The sequence below is a fragment of the Cibotium barometz genome, chromosome 13 (genome assembly GCF_041138505.1).
Source record: "Cibotium barometz isolate CiBa-2024 chromosome 13, ASM4113850v1, whole genome shotgun sequence".
NCBI lineage: Eukaryota > Viridiplantae > Streptophyta > Polypodiopsida > Cyatheales > Cibotiaceae > Cibotium > Cibotium barometz.
In genome coordinates this window covers 46,679,449-46,698,876 of record NC_141058.1, presented here as the reverse complement: position 1 = coordinate 46,698,876, position 19,428 = coordinate 46,679,449, and the positions used below count along the sequence as shown (strand labels likewise).

At 39.6% G+C, this 19,428-nt stretch overlaps 1 protein-coding gene across 1 annotated transcript; it reads left to right on the top strand.

The window, feature by feature from the left end:
- Positions 1–11,828: 11,828 nt before the first annotated feature.
- Positions 11,829–15,438, top strand: LOC147632754 (ankyrin repeat protein SKIP35-like). Its single transcript, XM_086807602.1, has 3 exons — positions 11,829–13,162; positions 13,440–13,887; positions 14,466–15,438. Exons 1-3 carry the CDS (start codon positions 12,081–12,083, stop codon positions 15,276–15,278), a joined length of 2,343 nt encoding a protein of 780 aa, XP_086663728.1. The 5' UTR covers positions 11,829–12,080; the 3' UTR covers positions 15,279–15,438.
- Positions 15,439–19,428: the final 3,990 nt, after the last annotated feature.

Here is a 19,428-nt window from a genome sequence, read left to right as displayed (position 1 = left end):
TGAACTGGAAGTTACTATTCACCCTCATATTTGATGTCCATATTAAGCCTTAAGCACATCCTCCTTGGACCCATATATACTTGGATTTTATCCTTGAACTTGATGGCATCTATTGAGACAGCTTCTCTAGCTCTAACTTTGAACACTTAACTTTATCCTCCATCCACTGTATCAACTTTTCCATTGAGTCCTCTTGGTATTTCTCCTCCTGCTTGTTTTTTCTTTGTCCTCACACTAGATCTCCCTAGCATCCTTACACTTGGCTGGTGGATGAGCAATTTCCTTAGGTCCTTCTTGATTCTAAGTTTGTACAACTTTTTTTCTCCACACCAGCAATTGTGCTGACTTCTTGGGCACTGGTTGGACCTTCTTGTTGGATAGATTAGTAGCCAATTTGGGGTTATGAACTACACTTGGTTGACTCTCCTATTGTGGCAACTTGCCCAAGTCTTTAAGTAACCAAATTTGCCTTGCTCCTTGATAGTACTTTTATGCCTTGAGGGTCTCCTTCAGCACCCATCTCTTTTGGTATTTGGGCCATGCAAGGACATAATTCTCTTGTGTGGCCTTTGTATGGTACCGCTTTTTCACATGGTTGAGCCCATTCTTTTGTTGTTTTGGCACCCAAATAAGCTTTGTTTCTTCATAGTATCATTGTGCTCTTAACTGCTCCTTCGATACCCATTGCAATTTAGTCCTTGGTTTCACCTCCAATGTCGAAAAGCGCCCTGCAGTTGGCCATGTTGGGCAGATTGATCAAAGCATCAAGCACACATGCCTGTGATGAAGGTGTGAGGTCTTTGAAATAGGAATGGAAGATTGCATCGGCATGACGATGTGCCCCTGACTTTGATAGTTCTTTCCTATCCACACGATGGGCGCCCAAAGGAGGGGGGTGGGCTCTTGTAGAAGAGAAGGGGACTCAGGAAGGGCAGGTTCATGTGGATTATCTAAACTAAGGGGTAGTGGGGGGGAAGAGGGCGGAGGGAGGGGAAGAGGGGACTCAAGAAGGGCGGGTTCATGTGGATTATCTAAACTAAGGGGTAGTGGGGGGAAGAGGGCGGAGGGAGAGGAAGTGGAAGAGGAGGAGCAAGGCTTGGATCATCGCCAACAGAAGGTGTTGCTCATTGACGTACTCTCCACTCTCTCTTTCTCTCACGAGCTACCCTTTTCCTCTCCTCCTCTTGAACTTGGTGGACGGGGGGAAGTCTAGTCCTATCATGTTTCTGACTCCTACGACTTTGAGAACCCATTCTCAAGGAAGCTAAGAGAGAAAAAATTATGAAGGCTTAATGATGGGATAGTACTAGAGATAAGTGTGGGATAGTACTAGAGATGTGTGATTATATAGAAAAAATAGGTTATCCACTTCAAATCTCATTGGATTTCCTATCTAAGATTGATTGGATAATTAAGATAAACATAAAGATAATTAAAGATAAACTATTATCCACTTAAAAATCAATATTATTAATAATATTTATTAACAAGTCTAAATATTTATCATTACTAGTAGATATATAAATTTATCTTTTATTTTATAATTGTATAATTGTATTTTTTTATAATGTATTTTTTAAAATTTTATTCAAAGGTTTATTCTACACAAAATATTTTCAAGAAATATTAAACTTAAAAATTTATTTTTTTAAATTCAATAACAAGAACTTTAAAAATAATATTAGTGATTTTAAATTCTTTTATTTAATAAGTTATATATATTTTATTATTTAAAATTCTATATTCTATTTCTCTAAATTACTAAATTAACTCTTTCACAAAAATATGTTTTTGAAAAAAAAGGGGAGGTGGGAAGGAGGTGCCACGTGTCACTTACGTGCACGACACGTGGCATTCTCTTGACATGTGGCACTATTATGGTTGATGTGGCAATTCCATGATGTGGCATGCCATGTCACCAAGTGCAAGGTGGCATGCAAAGGTGGCAAGAAGATGTGGCATTAATGATGACTAGGATGATGAGGTGGGGAGTCAACTAGGTTGACCATGTTGACATGGAGGGTGGAGGTGGCAAGGTGAGGTGGCAAGCTGCTTATGTGGATCCTCTCGAAGCTGATGTGGACATAAAGTGACATGCATATATAAGATTTGTGCCTACCCAAGCCTCACACATGGAATGATATCTAAGCTTTGAAGTTTACCAAGCCTAGATTTCCAAACCTAACTAGGATTGGTTTTAGACTTGAAAAGGGGAGAGTGGACACAATATGGGAATTTTCACTTGGGAGGATTGAAAATGGACCTTCCCATACTCAAATTAAGCCATTTTTTTAAATAAATTCATGGCAACAAAAGTATTGATCCCTAGAAATTTTAGATTGAAAGATTCAATATTTGATTTTCTAGAATTCAATTACAATTGATTTAATGGGCCTCTAACAGTCATAACAAATTTTTCAAAGTAAATCTACAAAAATCTAACCGTTAGATTTGTAATTTTACCTTATACCCACATTATATTAATCTTTCCCAATCTAATCATCACTAGATCCATACAATTTAAGCATTTTAAATGGTAGATGTGGTGGGAGGATAAAATAATATGTTTTTTAACAATTCTAATATCTTTTAAATAATATAGAAAATAGTAGAACACATCAAAAATTACTCGATAAATCAAGTTAAGCTCCATGTTATTTGTATTTGTGATATGCAAAGTGGGAACATCATATGAGCAATAATATAAAAGTTATAGGCAATTTACTCACATTCACTGTACCTGTCGAAACCTCCAACAGGGCCTGTATACAATTTGGGTTCCCAAAGGAAAGGGGATTTACAATTATTGGATATTCGATCAGATTATAGTTTTAGGTGCCCAACTTTGCATATGATGTTTCATTAGAAGACCTTGAAGTGAAACTCCTTGGCTAACTAGGAGAGATTGGCTATTCTTCTTGAAAAAATGCATGTTTTCCGGCTAAAAGGGCGCCCACTACATGAAACTAGATAACCTCATCTTGCAACCGCCTTGAGAATGTGGACGTTAACAAGAATAAGAACAACATATGTGAATAACGAACAAGAATGATAATGAGATTTCACTTAGATGATCAAGTTTCATAGGAAGACTGTCAACTTTGATGATTAGGTTTCACAGGAAGATTGTCAACTTTGATGATTAGGTTTCACAAGAAGTACCATTATAAATGGGACCAAACAATGATTTTTTTTTTCAAATGGAGAGAGAGATTTAAATGGTATCAAATTTTCTTCTGAGGAAAAATAGAAAAATATCAAATTTAAGATTTGGCATGTGAAATACAATAAGTTAGTTAGAATAACATCAAGACAAGTTTCATTTCTCTCTGAGGATATAGGGTTTTGAGAGAGGGGCATACGTGAGGCCTCTTTTTAGTTTATAAATTTTTTTATTAACTAATGAAATTATAATTTTATAAGACTATTAGAATTTTATAAGTGATAAGAATGCATGTTAGAAAGAAAATTACAATTTTAATTGATATAAGGCTAATTACATTTACATATATGAACTACGTGCATATAAAAATAGTGAAAAAAGCATGCGTTTTCAAAGATGACGTGTTTTGGCTATTTTGAGATAGTTTTTAGAAATTTGTCCATTTTGTCTTATGCACCACATGCCTTCAAGTTCTTTTGAGTACAAATATATTTTGATATAACGGAGAAGAGAATGATTGTTGAATCAATTTGCTGCCCACAGTCAGTGAAATCTACAAGAAAAATTTCTCAGCATATATTAATAGGTTTGAGGTTAAGATTTCATGGTTAAGAACTTCTCTTTTCTTTTTCATATTATTTGAAGATTTATTACTTTCTTTTCATTCAATTATGTTACTTGATTAATATGTTCTTAATTATCAAGGTTTCTCATAAGACCTTAAGTTTTAGACATATGATGATTTTTGATCAGTTACATTCTTGAGTTTCCTATTATAATAGATTCCAAAGAAATAATAATAGATAGGCTAGAGAAAGTGATATATATATATATATATATATATATATATATATATATATTATATTATATCTTAAATTTTTTCATGAGATACAGACACTTGTGATGTTCAAGATTGAGAAAGAGATGAAGAGCATCCATGTGATGATATTTAAGACAAGGATTATTCTATTCTAGTTCGTATGTTGCTAAACGTGTTTAAAGAGGAGGTTGCTATGTCAAACCTCTATGGAGGGGAGATGGATTGTGAGTGCGAGTGCAATTGCAAATAAGGTTAGCTCGGGGGTGGCTGGGAGGTTTGAACTCTACCAAGAGTGCATGTTTCGGTCTTATACTAGATCTTCATATATACATGCTATTCTCATTTACATGCACACATGGTTATCATGATAGCAATTTGTGAATTTTATTAAGTAAGTGTTAGTGTGAGATAGTGGATTTTGAAACCAAACTTCTTAAAGGAAATTATGTCTGTTATTAATTTATGTGATTTTGAGTTATGTTATTTTCTTTAATTTGAGGGATATTTATTAATTAACATGTAATTGTTTTGATAAATGAGAATTTTCATGAAATGGTGCATATATATATATATATATATATATATATATATGCACGTGCACATACACACATACACATGCCTATACACATTCATGTGTTTGGTGCCACATACACACATACACATGCCTATACACATTCATGTGTGTGCGTGCACCAAACACACACACGTGTTTGAACATGAGCACATGCACCCCCACACACATGCCTGCATGCACAAGCAACACACACACACATGCATGTGGAGTTGCTCGCATGTATGCATGCACACACACACACACACACACACACACACACACATATGCCCATTCTCCCTTTATCTTACAAATGTGCATACAACATAAGTCCTTAGGCATATGAGCACATTTCCATAACTTTAAAGATAGCCTTCATCTATGGATCCTCTAGGCAAGGCCCTCGATGGTGTGTAGTGAACATAACTCTACATGATAAGGAAAAAACCTAACGAAAGTGTACAAAATTATATATTGCATATGAAAACCTTGAACTTATGATGTGAGGAACCATAGTCACGAATCTAGATTCTTTTGATCAATATTGTAAAGAAGCAATCTATTTAGATGACAACATGATGGATGATAATTGTGAAATCAACTCTTCTTCCTTGTTTAAACTAGCAAAAGCAAGGGCTAAAGATCCTTATTGGGAGATACACTCTTACCCTACAAAGTTGTTGATGGAGCTTCCATCTTTACACCCCTATAATATAATTGTGCCTTGTACCTAGACGTAAAAGCCTATATAGAAAGGTATTCTAATGCCACACGTGAATCTCCATAAGATTCACAAGTTTCTAAATAAGTCACGCAGTAAGGACAGTGAGGGGACCTATAGTACAATTATACACACACTTGACAATGTCGAGAGCCAGAGTGAGAAATGATTTAGACCAACTCTTTATAAGTGAACCAAGGAATTAAGATTCAATGCTTATGTCTGAAAGTGAATGGGAAACTGAATGGTTAAACAAAAAAAGCAGTGATTAGTCTTAAAGCCAGTCACAATATTCTATCCATGGAAATTTGTGTCTCTTTAGGACAACCTAGAATAAAACCTAGACACATTGAAGTGATAGATGCTAGTGGAGAATACTTTGAAATTTAGGGCTATTTCACTATTCTCATTGAGGGGATAAACATGAAATGTGAGTTCCAGGTTACTTCGATGACCATAAAGAAATCATATTGGGTGGCCTTTAGATAAGTAGTTCTTAATACTCTATCATATGGTAATTCTACTCTAAGAGTATTCATGAATCCCTTGTGAATATAGTTCATGCATGTATTATGAGATTAAGAAATGTATTAGTAATTCTACTCTAAGAGTATTCATGAATCCCTTGTGAATATAGTTCATGCATGTATTAGAAATAGGCCACTTATAAGCCTTATGGCGATTCTACTCCAAGAGCATGTGGTAGTAGCTAGCATGAAACCCTTGTGAATGTATTAGCAATAGGCCACTTATTATAAGCCTTATGGCAATTCCATGTTACTTTGATGACCATAAAGAAATCATATTGGGTGGCCTTTAGATAAGTAGTTCTTAATACTCTATCATATGGCAATTCTACTCCAAGAGTATGCATGAATCCCTTGTGAATATAGTTCATGAATGTATTATGAGATTAAGCACAATGTATTAGCAATAGGCCACGTATAAGCCTTATTTGACGATTCTGCTCCAAGAGCATGTGGTATTAGCTAGCATGAAACCCTTCTGAATGTAGTTCATGCATGTATTATGAGATTAAGCAATGTATTAGCAATAGGCCACTTATGAGCCTTGGGTGCCCAACCGGTCATAGTTTAAGTGTGTGTAAACACTTATGGCCTTGTATATAAGTCATCTTTCTCTCATAATGCAACACACTCTCTCATTGTGCAATTGAGTCTCTTACTTCTCTACTCTATCCGTATGCTTGTGTAGGTACCACATGTGTGAGAGAGAGGAGTGTGTGGCTACCTACTAGTGGATTGCAATCGAGCTAGTGTGACAATGGATCGAGAGGAGAACGATGATGTAGAGCTCCTTGAAGAGAGGGTTGCATAAGGTCCCATGAGATGTTTTTTGTGTTCTTGTTTTCTTCATGAATGAGAGAGTAGGGAGTTCTATAGAGAGTTAGAGCGGCCATAACAAAGACACAAACACCTAAGCAAAGGTGTAAATAAATAACTAATACTCGAAATACTAAAAAAAATACACACATCACAGAGAACTATATAGTCTATATCATAGTTTTAAAACAAGCACCAAACGCCACCAGACCTGAATGAGAAAGATCACCCTAATCTCCTAGCTAACCAAAGGAATAATAAGCTAACCACTGTGTGACTATCCTAGAGGCTTCTCTTTTTTAAAAACAAGCTACTCTTACTTTGACTACATCTCAAAGCTAATTATCTCCTTTCATTTTAGTGACTCAAAGCAAGAAGCAATTAGCTCATACCACCATGGCCACCCTAAATAGTGACTCCCTCTAAATGGTGCCTAAAGCTCTTGATAAGTGTTTTGTTGATGACAAGGATAGCAAATGTTTAGCTCTCATGACATCTACATTCCCTCACTACCATAGCTCTCTAATTATTATTGTTTGGATGGTTTCAAGTACCAGGAGCTAAACCTAGTAGATCCCTTGCCATTATGGGGTCCAAAACTTCTAGTTTTTTCCATGAAATCTACGTTCCCTCACTACCATAGCTCTCTAATTATGATTATTTGGATGCTTGCAAGTACCAAGAGCTAAACCTAGTAGAACCCTTGCCATTATGGGCTCTAAAGCCTCTAGTTTTTTCCATTTCCATCCTATTTTATTTGTATTCATTCCATTAATACAAATAAAATAGCATTATTTTAAATGTGTTATCTTTTTGTCTCTGCTCTTCTAATTTCAACCAAAGAATGCCTATTCCAAACATGCCTTCTGCATGCCTCTCAGACACCCATGAACCCACACACTATGCATACACATAAAATAGTTTATGGCCTTTGATCATGGCTTATGAGGAACTAGAGATAATAGGAATGAAAGACATAGAAATGCAAGAAAAGAGTTTAAAGAAGAAGGAGAATAGAATTGATGTTGTTGCACACCTTGATCAAGTCTTTAATAAGGTTGTACAACAAAATATATCTAAATAAAAGTGTATCAAAGTTACAAGTGTGGTGATGGATTGGTGTCTTATTTTCAATATTCTTTCATATGGAAAAAAATGGATTACCTAGTTAGACTCTCCCACATTTGTGATTAAGTAGCAAATCATAGGAAAGTAAAGCCCAAGAGACTCATAAGGAAGCACAATATTACAGAAGTTCAATTGGAATTATATAAAAAGCTTATTGTTTAAATTAGGTTATTTGCAATTTCTTTTATAATGGTAAATTACTTTGATTTCTCAATTTTATGTTCACAATTATAAACAAATAAAACAATTTTATGTTCACAATTATAAACAAATAAAACAACAACATGACATTATAAATAATTAGTAAAGATCTCATATGACCTAACACACACACCTAACACCATGAACTCTCTCTCTGTCTCTCTCTCTCTCTCTCACACACACACACACACACACACACACACACATGCGCGCGCGCGCACTGTTATGAGACTGATAGGTAACATTAAAAGGTAAGACTAGGAAATATTATTTATATGTAAAAGGTTGCATATAAATAAGGTTCAGGGGATTTCAAATAGGAAATACCTAAGCAATTGTTAATAGGCATTAAAGTTAAAGTAAAGTAGACGGTGCACAATGGAAGCCCAAGGGACACTAGGGTGGTTGAAGAGGCACAAGAAAAAGGCAATGTCTAGCCAATGAAAGGTTAAGGGGCTGAAGTTGGAAGGTCATGCACCATCTAGGCCTATATGACCATGAGGTAAGGCACTATTTGGAAAGATTATTTATATGTAAAAGGTTGCATATAAATAAGGTTCAGGGGATTTCAAATAGGAAATACCTAAGCAATGGTTAATAGGCATTAAAGCTAAAGTAAAAAGGGAAGTAGATGGTGCACAATGGAAGCCCAAGGGACACAGGGGTAGTTGAAGAGGCATTGGACAAGGAAAAGGCAATGTTTAGCCAATGAAAGGTCAAGGGGCTGAAGTTGGAAGGTCGTGCACCATTTAGGCCTATATAACCATGAGGTAAGGGATTATTTGGGATATGAGTGGGTGGAGAATCAAGGTTCTAGTCTTACAAGTCCTCAAGCTTATGATGCAAGGAGCATTACACGCACACCAAACCCCACACACACACACGTACAGGCGAGCGTGCATACATGCACGTGCATGCACACACACATGCATACAGTTGTCATGTAAACAGTAGGCACCCGTGCATGCATGCACATTATCACACACACATTAGCCTAGATATAGGCTAGTACGTGCTTGGATGTCAACCTTTTTTTTTTCATTGCGACCATGTGGCCATTTGTAAAGTAATTTTTGATGTCAACCTATATGTGCACATGCATGGACACCCACCCATCTACTCTCATGCTTCTAGGTGTGCACACCCCCTAACCTCTTACATGTACCAGCATATTCATGTGATGGCACACAACACTTCCACACATTCCATAGAACTTCGCCATTTGCATGGACTTCCATGTTGTTCTTCATGAAGATAAATTTTTATTTTAGAGCATCATGAAGTTTAAACACAATAATTACAAGTTTTGATTGTAAGTTTAAGTGATTTGTTAGATTGATGTAAGTTTTATTTTGGGGCTATTTTAAGTTATCTCTCTCTCTCTCTCTCTCTCTCTCTCTCTCTCTCTCCACATGCACACACACACACACACACACTTACATTTGTTTAGATATTGGATTAAATGTGCACCCATATGTGCAGATGTATGCACACCCACCCACTTGCCCTCTTTCTTGTAGGACTACACCCCCTCACATATATGAATCCATGCATGTTAAGGCACATAATAAATCCATGCACTTGAGACGAACCAACAACATGTGCATACACACACACACCCACACTATTTCCCTCTTGCATGTAGGAATGCACACCCCATCATACATACAAGCACATACATGTGAGAGCTCACAACACCCTTGCACACTCGAGGCACTCCCCCACATGGATGGATCTCAACGTTGTTCTTTAAAAAGCCAAATATTATTTTAGAGCATCATGAAGTTAATACACATCAATCACAAGTTTTGATTGTAAGTTTCTAAGACTTTTTGGATTAATGTAAGTTTCAAACCATTTTCAAGCTACTTCTTTACCTCACTTTACAAAAGGTGGGTCTACGTGATGTTGAATATTTTCTTTTGTAAAATAGCTCAAAATAATTAGCAAAAAAATTATATATTCTTATTCATTATGCTCTCTCTCTCACTCGCTCTCTCTCTCTCTCTCTTCTTCTTCTTCTTCTCTCATATGTAAAGCCAAGAAATCCTTCCTTGTTTTTATAGATTAACTTTCTTATTTTTTCAATTGAAAGACATGAAATACAATTGAATATGAGTTTTGCAATTCAAGCAAATAGATGCTTCTTATTTCTGTGCATTTTTTGTGAAATCTCTCACTTGGCAGCTAGTATTTTTTTAAAGATGTCTACGGTATTTACTAAGCTTGATTCCAAATATCTACCAGGCTTTTAGCCACTTTTTGGTTTAGTGTAGGTCTGGAGAGAGAGAGAGAGAGAGAGAGAGAGAGAGAGAGAGAGAGAGAGAGAGAGAGAGAGAGAGAGAGAGTGCCTAAAAATTACATTCGAAGAATTTTCCTAATTCTCATTGACTGATTAGGGGAATTGGTAAAGAATTAGCTTCGAAACAGATGGAAGAAGAAGCTACACAAGTGTATGCATGCATACATCTGCTCATGAGTGCATACATATATGCATGTTAGCGTGCTTTCACATGTGCATAGGCATGACGTATAGGCTGTACCCATGTTTTTAATCTTCTACATCCTCAAATGTATGAGCGCATGCATGTGAGGGTGCGTTCACGCACACACACAGAGGGACAAAGAGAGTCCCCCTGCCCCCCCCCCCACACACACAAGCATGCATATAGACACAAACATGGCACAACCATACAAACAAACATACATACTTAGATTGCAATTTGTTATAAAAAGAGTACTACAACATAACTAATTGGTGAACTGCCCCCTACCATTCCCCTTCATGCTCGAGTGAGGGTGCTCAAGGAGCTATCATGTGGCCGAGCCCTTGGCAGCTCTGGATTGTAATGTGGCTTGCAATTTTGCACACTTGTGTGTGTCCCCATAGTGGAAGTGATGGCCTCATCATTGTTTAATGTGAAGCATGCCTTCTTTGTTTTTATAGATTAACTTTCCTACTTTTTCAATTGAAAGACATGAAATACAATTGAATATGAGTTTTGCAATTCAAGCTAATACATGCTTTTTATTTGTGTACATTTTTTGTGGAATCTCTCACTTGGCAACTAGTTTTTTTTTTAAAATGTCTACGTGTATTTACTAAGCTTGATTTCAAATATCTACTAGGCTTTTAGCCACTTTTTTGTTTAGTGTAGGTCTCTAGAGAGAGAGAGAGAGAGAGAGAGAGAGAGAGAGAGAGAGAGAGAGAGAGAAATATCTACTAGGCTTTTAGATAGCCACTTTTTTGTTTAGTGTAGGTCTCTAGAGAGAGAGCCTAAAAATTTCATTCGAAGAATTTTCCTAATTCTCATTGACTATTGGGGGGATTTGGTGAAGAATTAACTTCGAAAGAGATGGAAGAAGAAGCTACACAAGTATATGCATGCATACACTTTCTCATGAGTGCATACATATATGCATGTTGGCGTGCTTTCGCATGTGCATAGGCATGGCGCATAGGCTGCACCCATCTTTTTAATCTTCTACATCCGCAAATGTATGAGTGCATGCATGTGAGGGCGTTCGTGCGCGCACACACAAAGACAGACAAAGAGAGTCCCCCTCCCCCCAACACACCCACACACAAACCTACCTTGAGCATGCATACAGACACAGACACAAACCTACCTTGAGCATGCATACAGACACAGACATGGCACAGCCATACAAACATACGTACTTAGATTGGAATTTGTTATAAAAAGAGTACTACAACATAACTAATTGGTGAACCGCGCCCTACCGTTTCCCTTCACGCTTGAGCGAGGGAGCTGCCATGTGGCCGAGCCCTTGGAAGCTCTGGATTGTAATGTGGGTTGCACTTGTGTGTGTCCCCTCATCATTGTTTAATGTGAAGCACGCCAGCTCTATGTAAGATTCCAAAGTTGTTGCTTGTATGTGGGGCAATAAGCGCTATTTCGTCTCTCTCTTTCCCTTGCAGAAAAAGTGAGCAATGATGGAGACTAGATTACCACCATTGCCGTCCACATCTCCCTTCTAACCCTGACGCGCTGAGTCTGAAATGGGCTCTTGCGGCCGGCCACTTCTGCACAGTAGAATCAAGCTGAATCGTTGATTCTTCATACTGGTGAACCTTTTGGGCGGCCAAATCCCTGCATTCCAATGCCTTAGCTGAAACCAGGAGCGAGAAAATGATGATGGAGGACAGTGTGCCCATGGAAGAAGAACAGCCCATCGAGAACACATTCGAGTTAGGCGCCCATGTTCCCGTGCAGAATTTGGTCCACCATCCGGCCTCAGATTGTGCCACAAGCTTCACTGCGCAATTTAGATCTGCTGACAGAGAAGAGGCGGAAGATGGCTATGGCAGCTTACCTCGTTGCTCGGACAATGGCTTTTGCAGCTCACCCTGTTGCTCTGATGATGACTGGGAAAGTTCACCCCATGGTTCTGAAGGTTGCCATGGCAGCTTACCCCATTGCTCTGAAGATGACTATGGCAGCTTACCCCATGGCTCTAATGATGGTTATGGAAGCTTACCCCATGGTCCTGATGGTGTCTACTGCACCGTGTCCCATAGTTCTGCAGATGGCTATGTCAATCTACCACATAGCTCTGAAGATGGAAATTGCAGCTCACCCCATAGCTTTGCAGATGGCTATGGCAGCCTACGTCATTCCTCTGAAATTGGCAATGGCATCTCACCATATAGCCCTGATGATGGCAATGGTAGCTCTGATGAAGGGTGCGGCAACTTGCGCCATCGTGAAAATGCCTATGTCAGCTTTCCTCATTGCTCTGCGGAGCCAGATGAGGCCTTATCTGCAACAATATGTACCCTTGTGCCATGCATTCATGGGGCAACAATGAGAGGGCATCTCAGAGATCAGGAAGCAGCAACTGCAAGTAAAAATAGATCAAAGGAAAGATCTGGTAGTCGGAAGAATGTATGTAGACATGAGAGAGCCCAAATTGGCCAGTCTTTCCAACTTGCGGTGGACGCCCATGACTGGCACCTTGCTGAGAGCTTGATCCCATTGGCAGATATGCAAAGACTGAATGATGGGCTCTGCATGGCTCTCGACTCTGTGTGGTTTCTTGGCAGCCATGAGGAGCTCTATGGTGCTACAAGGCTCATGGAAAAGCTTGTGGAGGCTGGTGCAGAGAATTTCACACGGGCGGCACTTCGGACTTCATTTTTGGCTTCATGTGTCTCAGCCTGCCAGAGTAGAACGTTTAGTCTCGCTGACACAGTTACCAATTTGGAGGAAAGGTAAAGACCATTTGACATTGTTGTGAAAAAATTTCAGCAAGAGTTACACACATCATTTGAATACTAATACGGATTAGCCTTTGTATGTATGTGTGCTACGCTTTTGATGATAAGAGGAGGGATGCCTTAGCATGCAGTTTATGATAGGTGTTTGAAGCTAGGGAATGTCTTCCTTCTTAAGGGATTCTGATGCAATTTTGTACTGAAGCTGAAGTAAACACATCTGCAGATGATGCATTAAGGAGAAGCCATAAACAATAATCGTTTATTATTGCAGGTTGCATGAGAGGCTTCAAGAGTGTAGTGGGCATGAGATGTTAAAAGCAGAGGCAGCTGCCAAGGTGCAGCAGTTTGCTGAATGGGCTCTGAAGTGCATCGATTCACATTCTTGTGCTCGTCAAAGGAGAGGCGATGGAGAGGAGTACCCACTTGTTCACAATTCATGTATAGAATCACAACTCCAGCTAAGGGCATTCAAGAGATTTCTAGAGCTGGCAGGAAATCGGCTTACTGGGAAGGATTACACAGAAGCATTCGATGCAGCTTGCTTTCCCTTGACTCTATTTTCGACTGCCATTGATTCTGGATGGGCCTCTGGTATTGCTGCAATGGCCATGCAAGGGCTACTGGGAATGCTGGTGGAGGGTGGCGCTGACAATGTGAATCAGTGCTGCCTTGAGGCGGCCAGGTTTGGCAGTACTGATCTCCTCCGGATTCTCTTGCAGGTAAGCATTATGAAGGGTTTAATTGGACTCATGTCTTCTGTGCATGATGATAGAGAATCTGGACATCATGTATTTCTTTCTCAAGAGAGTTTTATTCATGTGTTATTGCACTTTTTCATCCATATTTTTTACTTCTGCCTATGTTGAAGTGTTTAGTCATAGGTATTTATCCCACCTTGCATCAGAACAGTGACACTGTTGAATACCATTGATAATTTTAGTTGCCAGGGCTGGTCTTCAGGCTGTAGACAGCCCTCTAAAGCTGTGGCAAACCTTTACATGTTTTTCATACTGAATTCCTGGCTGCATCCACTTTGTGCAATATTCCCCTGGTATGCCCATTCTCATAGGCCTTTGCTTCAGGCTGAATTCCTGGCTGCATCCATTTTGTGCAATATTCTCCTGGTGTGCACATTCTCATAGACCTTTGCTTCCAGGCATTGGAATCTCCCATCATAGTCATTCTACCCTAGTGCATCCCTTCGTGTCTGTACTACACAATCACCTTATCCCATTATCAAGAAGGGATTTTCAAAAAATCAAGTTCAATGTAATATCGACATACCTCATTTTTGCAGATAGCTCAAAGAAACGGGATTGAAGTGGATGTCGATCTGGCATTGGAATATGCATCTCACTACTGCAAAATCGAGACAATGGAATGTCTAGTGGACAATGGGAGTGCCTCTGCTTTTTTGGGCCCATTAATGCGAGCTGCAGACCGGGGCTGTATGCTAGTGGTGAAATGGTTTGTGGAAAGAGGGTGCAGGGACAATGAACTCTGCGGGGCGCTAATATCTGCCGCCTCAAGCTACAGAGTTGAACTGGCTGACTATCTTATTAAATGTATCCCCCCCCATGTTTTGCGCAGCCAAGGCTTGGATATATTAAAGGCAGCTGGGGAACGGAGTGCCGGTTGTCTGAAAGGGATAGCTTTTCTTCTCCAGTCCAATTTTCTATGCTGTCCCAAAGCCACATATGCAGTTGCTGACACCATCTCAAAGCTGGAGGATGAATCAATTTCTGCAGAGTTGAAATCCTTTTGTAAAGATGAATGGTCGAGTGAAGCCTTTTTACGAGGCCGGAAAGCCGGGGAAGATCACTATTTGAATGTGTTAAGAGCTATACAACATGGTTCATCACCTCTTCATCTTCGAGAATTGCCTCTACAGTTGCAGGTTGCCATAGCCTATTTCCCTTTGTATAAAGAATGTGCTGCCACCTGTGGCCTCTTACTTTCTCAGTGGCTCAGAGGGCAACTTATTGAGGCAGCCTTGAGGCTTAGTGCAGGCAAGGGTCATTCAGCAAAAGAGTTCATGGAGCTTGACAAAGGTGAGCTTCTTGCTATACTTAAATCCTGGCTACCATCTTTCTTTGTTGGGGATTCTTAAGGTGCTTTGTAATGTAAATTTGGGTACCAACAAGTAGGCAGACTGCTTCGCTTGCATTTTGGACAAGACTTGTCCTAGTTGTGTCATATCTAGAAGATGACTAAAAAGATTGACTATAAATCAAACATCAATCAAAACTCAAAGATTCACTGTGTTTTAACATGCCTTAATTGTTCTTGTGGGTTATATAATATATAATATTTAGGTGTCAGGGTTTGAACTCACGCCCCCTTACTGGCAGCATGGTGTGATGGCTACTTGGGCAAGGACTGCACACTGATATGCCTTAATTATTAATGCGTTTTCCAACATTTTTATTGGATCATCGCAATAATTTTGGGCTCTTCTTGTTGCATAAATGTAGAAAGTAATCCATTCAAGAGGAGATGATGCAGTGCATACAGTATTTTAAAGTTGTGGTTGAAGCTGATAGCTTCAGGGGTATTTAAAAGTTTTATAAGTGGAATTGAGCTTTGGAGAGAACTCTACATGTATTGCAGTGGTATAGGAATGATGTGCAGGAAATAAACACGCTGAATGCACATAATGGTAGGCTGCTTTAAGGGAGACATGCAAAGGGAAGTGCAAAATTTGGATGGATGTAGGATTTTCCAAGTCTACCACATTGGTTGGCGGTGTAAAAAAGCACAGCCGTGCTATAGTACTCATGCAAGGTCTTTCTGTGATGACCTTGTGAAGATTGTACCTCTTTTGGAGAATGATCTAAGTAGTGCTTTTGTCACTAGCATCATGCAAGAGCCATGGCATTGTCATCTACACGTGAAATTAAATGTCTTAATGAGATTTTTTTTTAATAAAAGCTCAGCAATAAGAAGAGAGACTTTTTTAAGTAGCACAAGTGCTACTTCTTTATCAGCTTAGTTCTCTTCTTCCTTTTTGGGATAAGGGTTAGTGTATTTGTCAAATATTTGCCAGAAGAGTTCTTTATGAAATAGCCAAGCTACACAGTCTTTAAGACCCCAAAGATTTGGGATCAGCGGCGCAGGCCATCAGTGCGAAAGCGGAGGCCATCTGGGTGCTGCACGTGAGTGGGGTCTTAATCTGTTTGCAGACTGGATGACACCATATATATGTACTTTTAAAAGCAACCCTGAAATTGAGCACAAGGTGCCACTTAAGTCATCTGAGAGTAGCAGTGTAACCCAGCAACACATAGCCTCCAGTCTCAGTATTCCCATGAGAAGTCACCCCACCCTGCCTCCATCTCCATTACCCCCTCCTGGAAACTGGCAGTACCCCCTTCCCTTGCATGACAGAACGAACATATGCCACGTACCCACACTCATGGGATTCAGTCATAGAAGGTTTTTGAAGGACGCTTGGTTATGCAGGCAGTGTGGCATAGTCATAACCCACTTACATTATTGGCTGTAGACTTTCACACCCCTTACCAATGTAGCTACACAAAGAGAGCTCAATTGATTCCATCTACCTCTGCATTTGTAAAAAGAGAGTTCATTCGGAAGCAGGCGTGAACTCTATCAAACGCCACCCTCTCTTCAAGAATGTTTTGCTTGAAACAATACAAAACATGGAAAATATCCATGGCATTGCTTGAAAACGATACACCCTTCCTTGAATATCCTTTGATGTTTCAATGTCTTCAACCACTTGCTTAGGATTCTAAAACATCAAAGCACTTTTTTGGGTCCCTTGTGCTCAGGCCATTTGACCCCTAGCATCTTGCTAGGGTGAGCAATCTATACCTGTTTTCTGTGCAACCTAGACTGCTCTCTCCCTCCCGACTGCGCCCTAGTGCGTTGAAGTTAGCATGGCTTCCATAGTCTAGCTCTCTCAAGCATTCATGGGCTGGCTAAGTGTAAACACTAGCCACTTCTGTGTATAAGATAATTTTGATGTTAAGCAATAGACAATCATTCCCCTTGCATTCTTGGGAGCTCTCATCCCTCTTTTCCTTTCTCTCTTGCATGAGTTCTTTTGGATCCTTGCATTGCTTGATGGTTGCATGCTTGGAAAGGATGCTTGGGAAGGAATGGTAGTGGGATCTCTCTTGCACATGCTTGGGAAGGAATGGTAGTGGGATCTCTCTTGCACATGCTTCCCCTTTGTTACTGCCTCTTGTGAGTTAGATCCAAAGTGAAGGAATCCTACTTCTTGCCTCCATAAAGGTGGAATCACATTGGATTCTTATGCAAAAAGAAATGTTAGATGTCACAAAAGCTATGTTGAGCCAAAAAGTATGCCCCATCAAAGCCTTACAAAGACAACTAGAAGAGGTCTTGCGAATAAGTAGCAAGCCAAAGCCAATGAGGATGCCTAAAGAGGAGGCCATGAGCCAATGAGGAAGCCCTTAAAGAGTGGCAAGAGCTACAAGAAGTTGAGCTGAAACAACAAAAAGCTCAAGTTGTCACAATGGAGGAGATAAATATTTCTGTAATATCATTAGTGTGTGTATCAAAGAGTGAGCAATAAACAATAGTTTGTTTAACATCAATATGTGTGTAAGAGAGAGAGATAAGGAGCGATAGATAGACAAAGGGAGAGAGAGAGGGGAGAGAGTGATAGAGAGAGGGAGAGAGTGAGAAAGAGGGGAGAGAGGGAGGGAGAGGGAGAGAGTAAGAGACAAAGGTTGATGAGTGGGGAGGGAGAGAGAGAGAGAGAATCTTTTTTAATGCCGTAGAACAATCCCAAGAGACTAAATATGATATGTCCGATGGGAGTGAGATTCGAACACGGGACGTGTTGAATAACAACTACATGAGCTAACCAATCTACGACACTTGGGTGATAGAGGGATATGTAAACGGGAGAGAGTGACAGAAGGGTTAGCCCAGTTTGTTTATTTACCCACACACCCAATGAAAAAGTTTTTTTAACGTCGTAGGAACAATCACAAGAGACCAAATATGTTCTATCCGATGGGAGTGAGATTTGAATACGGGATGTGTTGAATAACAACTCCATGAGCTAACAAATCTACCACACTTGGGTGATAGAAGGGTTAGACCATTTTGTTTATTTACCCACACACCCGATGAAAGAAGCTTTTTTAACGTCGTAGGAACAATCCCAAGAGACCAAATATGATCTATCTAGCAGGAGTGAGATTCGAACACGGGACGTGTTGAATAACAACTCCATGAGCTAACCAATCTACCACACTTGGGTGATAGAGGGATATGTAAACGAGAGAGAGAGCGAGAGAGAGAGGGGAGAGCGAGAGAGAGAGAGAGAGGGGAGAGCGAGAGAGAGTGGTTGATGAGAGAGAGAGAGAGAGAGAGAGAGAGAGAGAGAGAGAGGAGAGTGGAGTGATCAAGTTGGCTTGGGTTGGGAGAAGGGATGATGAGGGGAGAAGAGAGAGAGGACATGGGTAATAGAGAGAGAATGGATGCCAAAACAAGCTCGCTCCAAACCCATCCATGTTTAACACTTCTTGTGATCAAGTTGGCTTGGGTTGGGCTAGATTGGGAGAAGGGATGATGAGGGGAGAAGAGAGAGAGGACATGGGTAATAGAGAGAGAATGGATGCCAAAACAAGCTCGCTCCAAACCCATCCATGTTTAACACTTCTTGTGATGTTACAAGCAAGCAACATTTAGCATATATATCAAAAACCCATTTCCAAAAAGCTCGCTCCAAACCCATCCTCGTTTAACACTTCTTGTGATGTTACAAGAATACATATCAAAAAACCCATTTCCAATGAGGAGCTCTCTTTCCAACCCTTTTTTATCAATATTAGCATGTATTTCTTGGCCCTTGATTGTGGCTTCTATGCTACCACAAGTTGGTAAGGTACAAAGAATTATGATAGCATCGTGAGAAACACCTTCATGCTACATCTACTAAAACAAGTGAAGTGTCTTCTCACAAGGTCCATGATATCCCTTGATTAATGCATTCCATGAGACTGTGAAATTAGGAGCTAATAAAGAACTTCATGTGATTTTGCAAGTGAGCCACATTTAGCATACATATGCATACATACATATCCATTTCCAACAATATCAATGCAAGCTTTCAATAGGGCCAAAATGCATGCCCACTAGGATGTAAAGAATCATCCTCTTGCATTTTTAATACACAGTGAGAGTGTGCTATGATTCTTTTTATGTTTAACGTGATGAGAAAATTCAATGAGCACACAAGGTTTCAAGCTACAAAAAAG

Bases quoted from the DNA above. Each gene is read 5' to 3' on its own strand.
- LOC147632754 (XM_086807602.1), top strand. From the start codon at position 12,081: ATGATGATGGAGGACAGTGTGCCCATGGAAGAAGAACAGCCCATCGAG. The intron at 13,163-13,439 runs GTAAAGACCATT...TTATTATTGCAG, and splicing joins GTTACCAATTTGGAGGAAAG to GTTGCATGAGAGGCTTCAAG. The intron at 13,888-14,465 runs GTAAGCATTATG...TCATTTTTGCAG, and splicing joins TCCTCCGGATTCTCTTGCAG to ATAGCTCAAAGAAACGGGAT.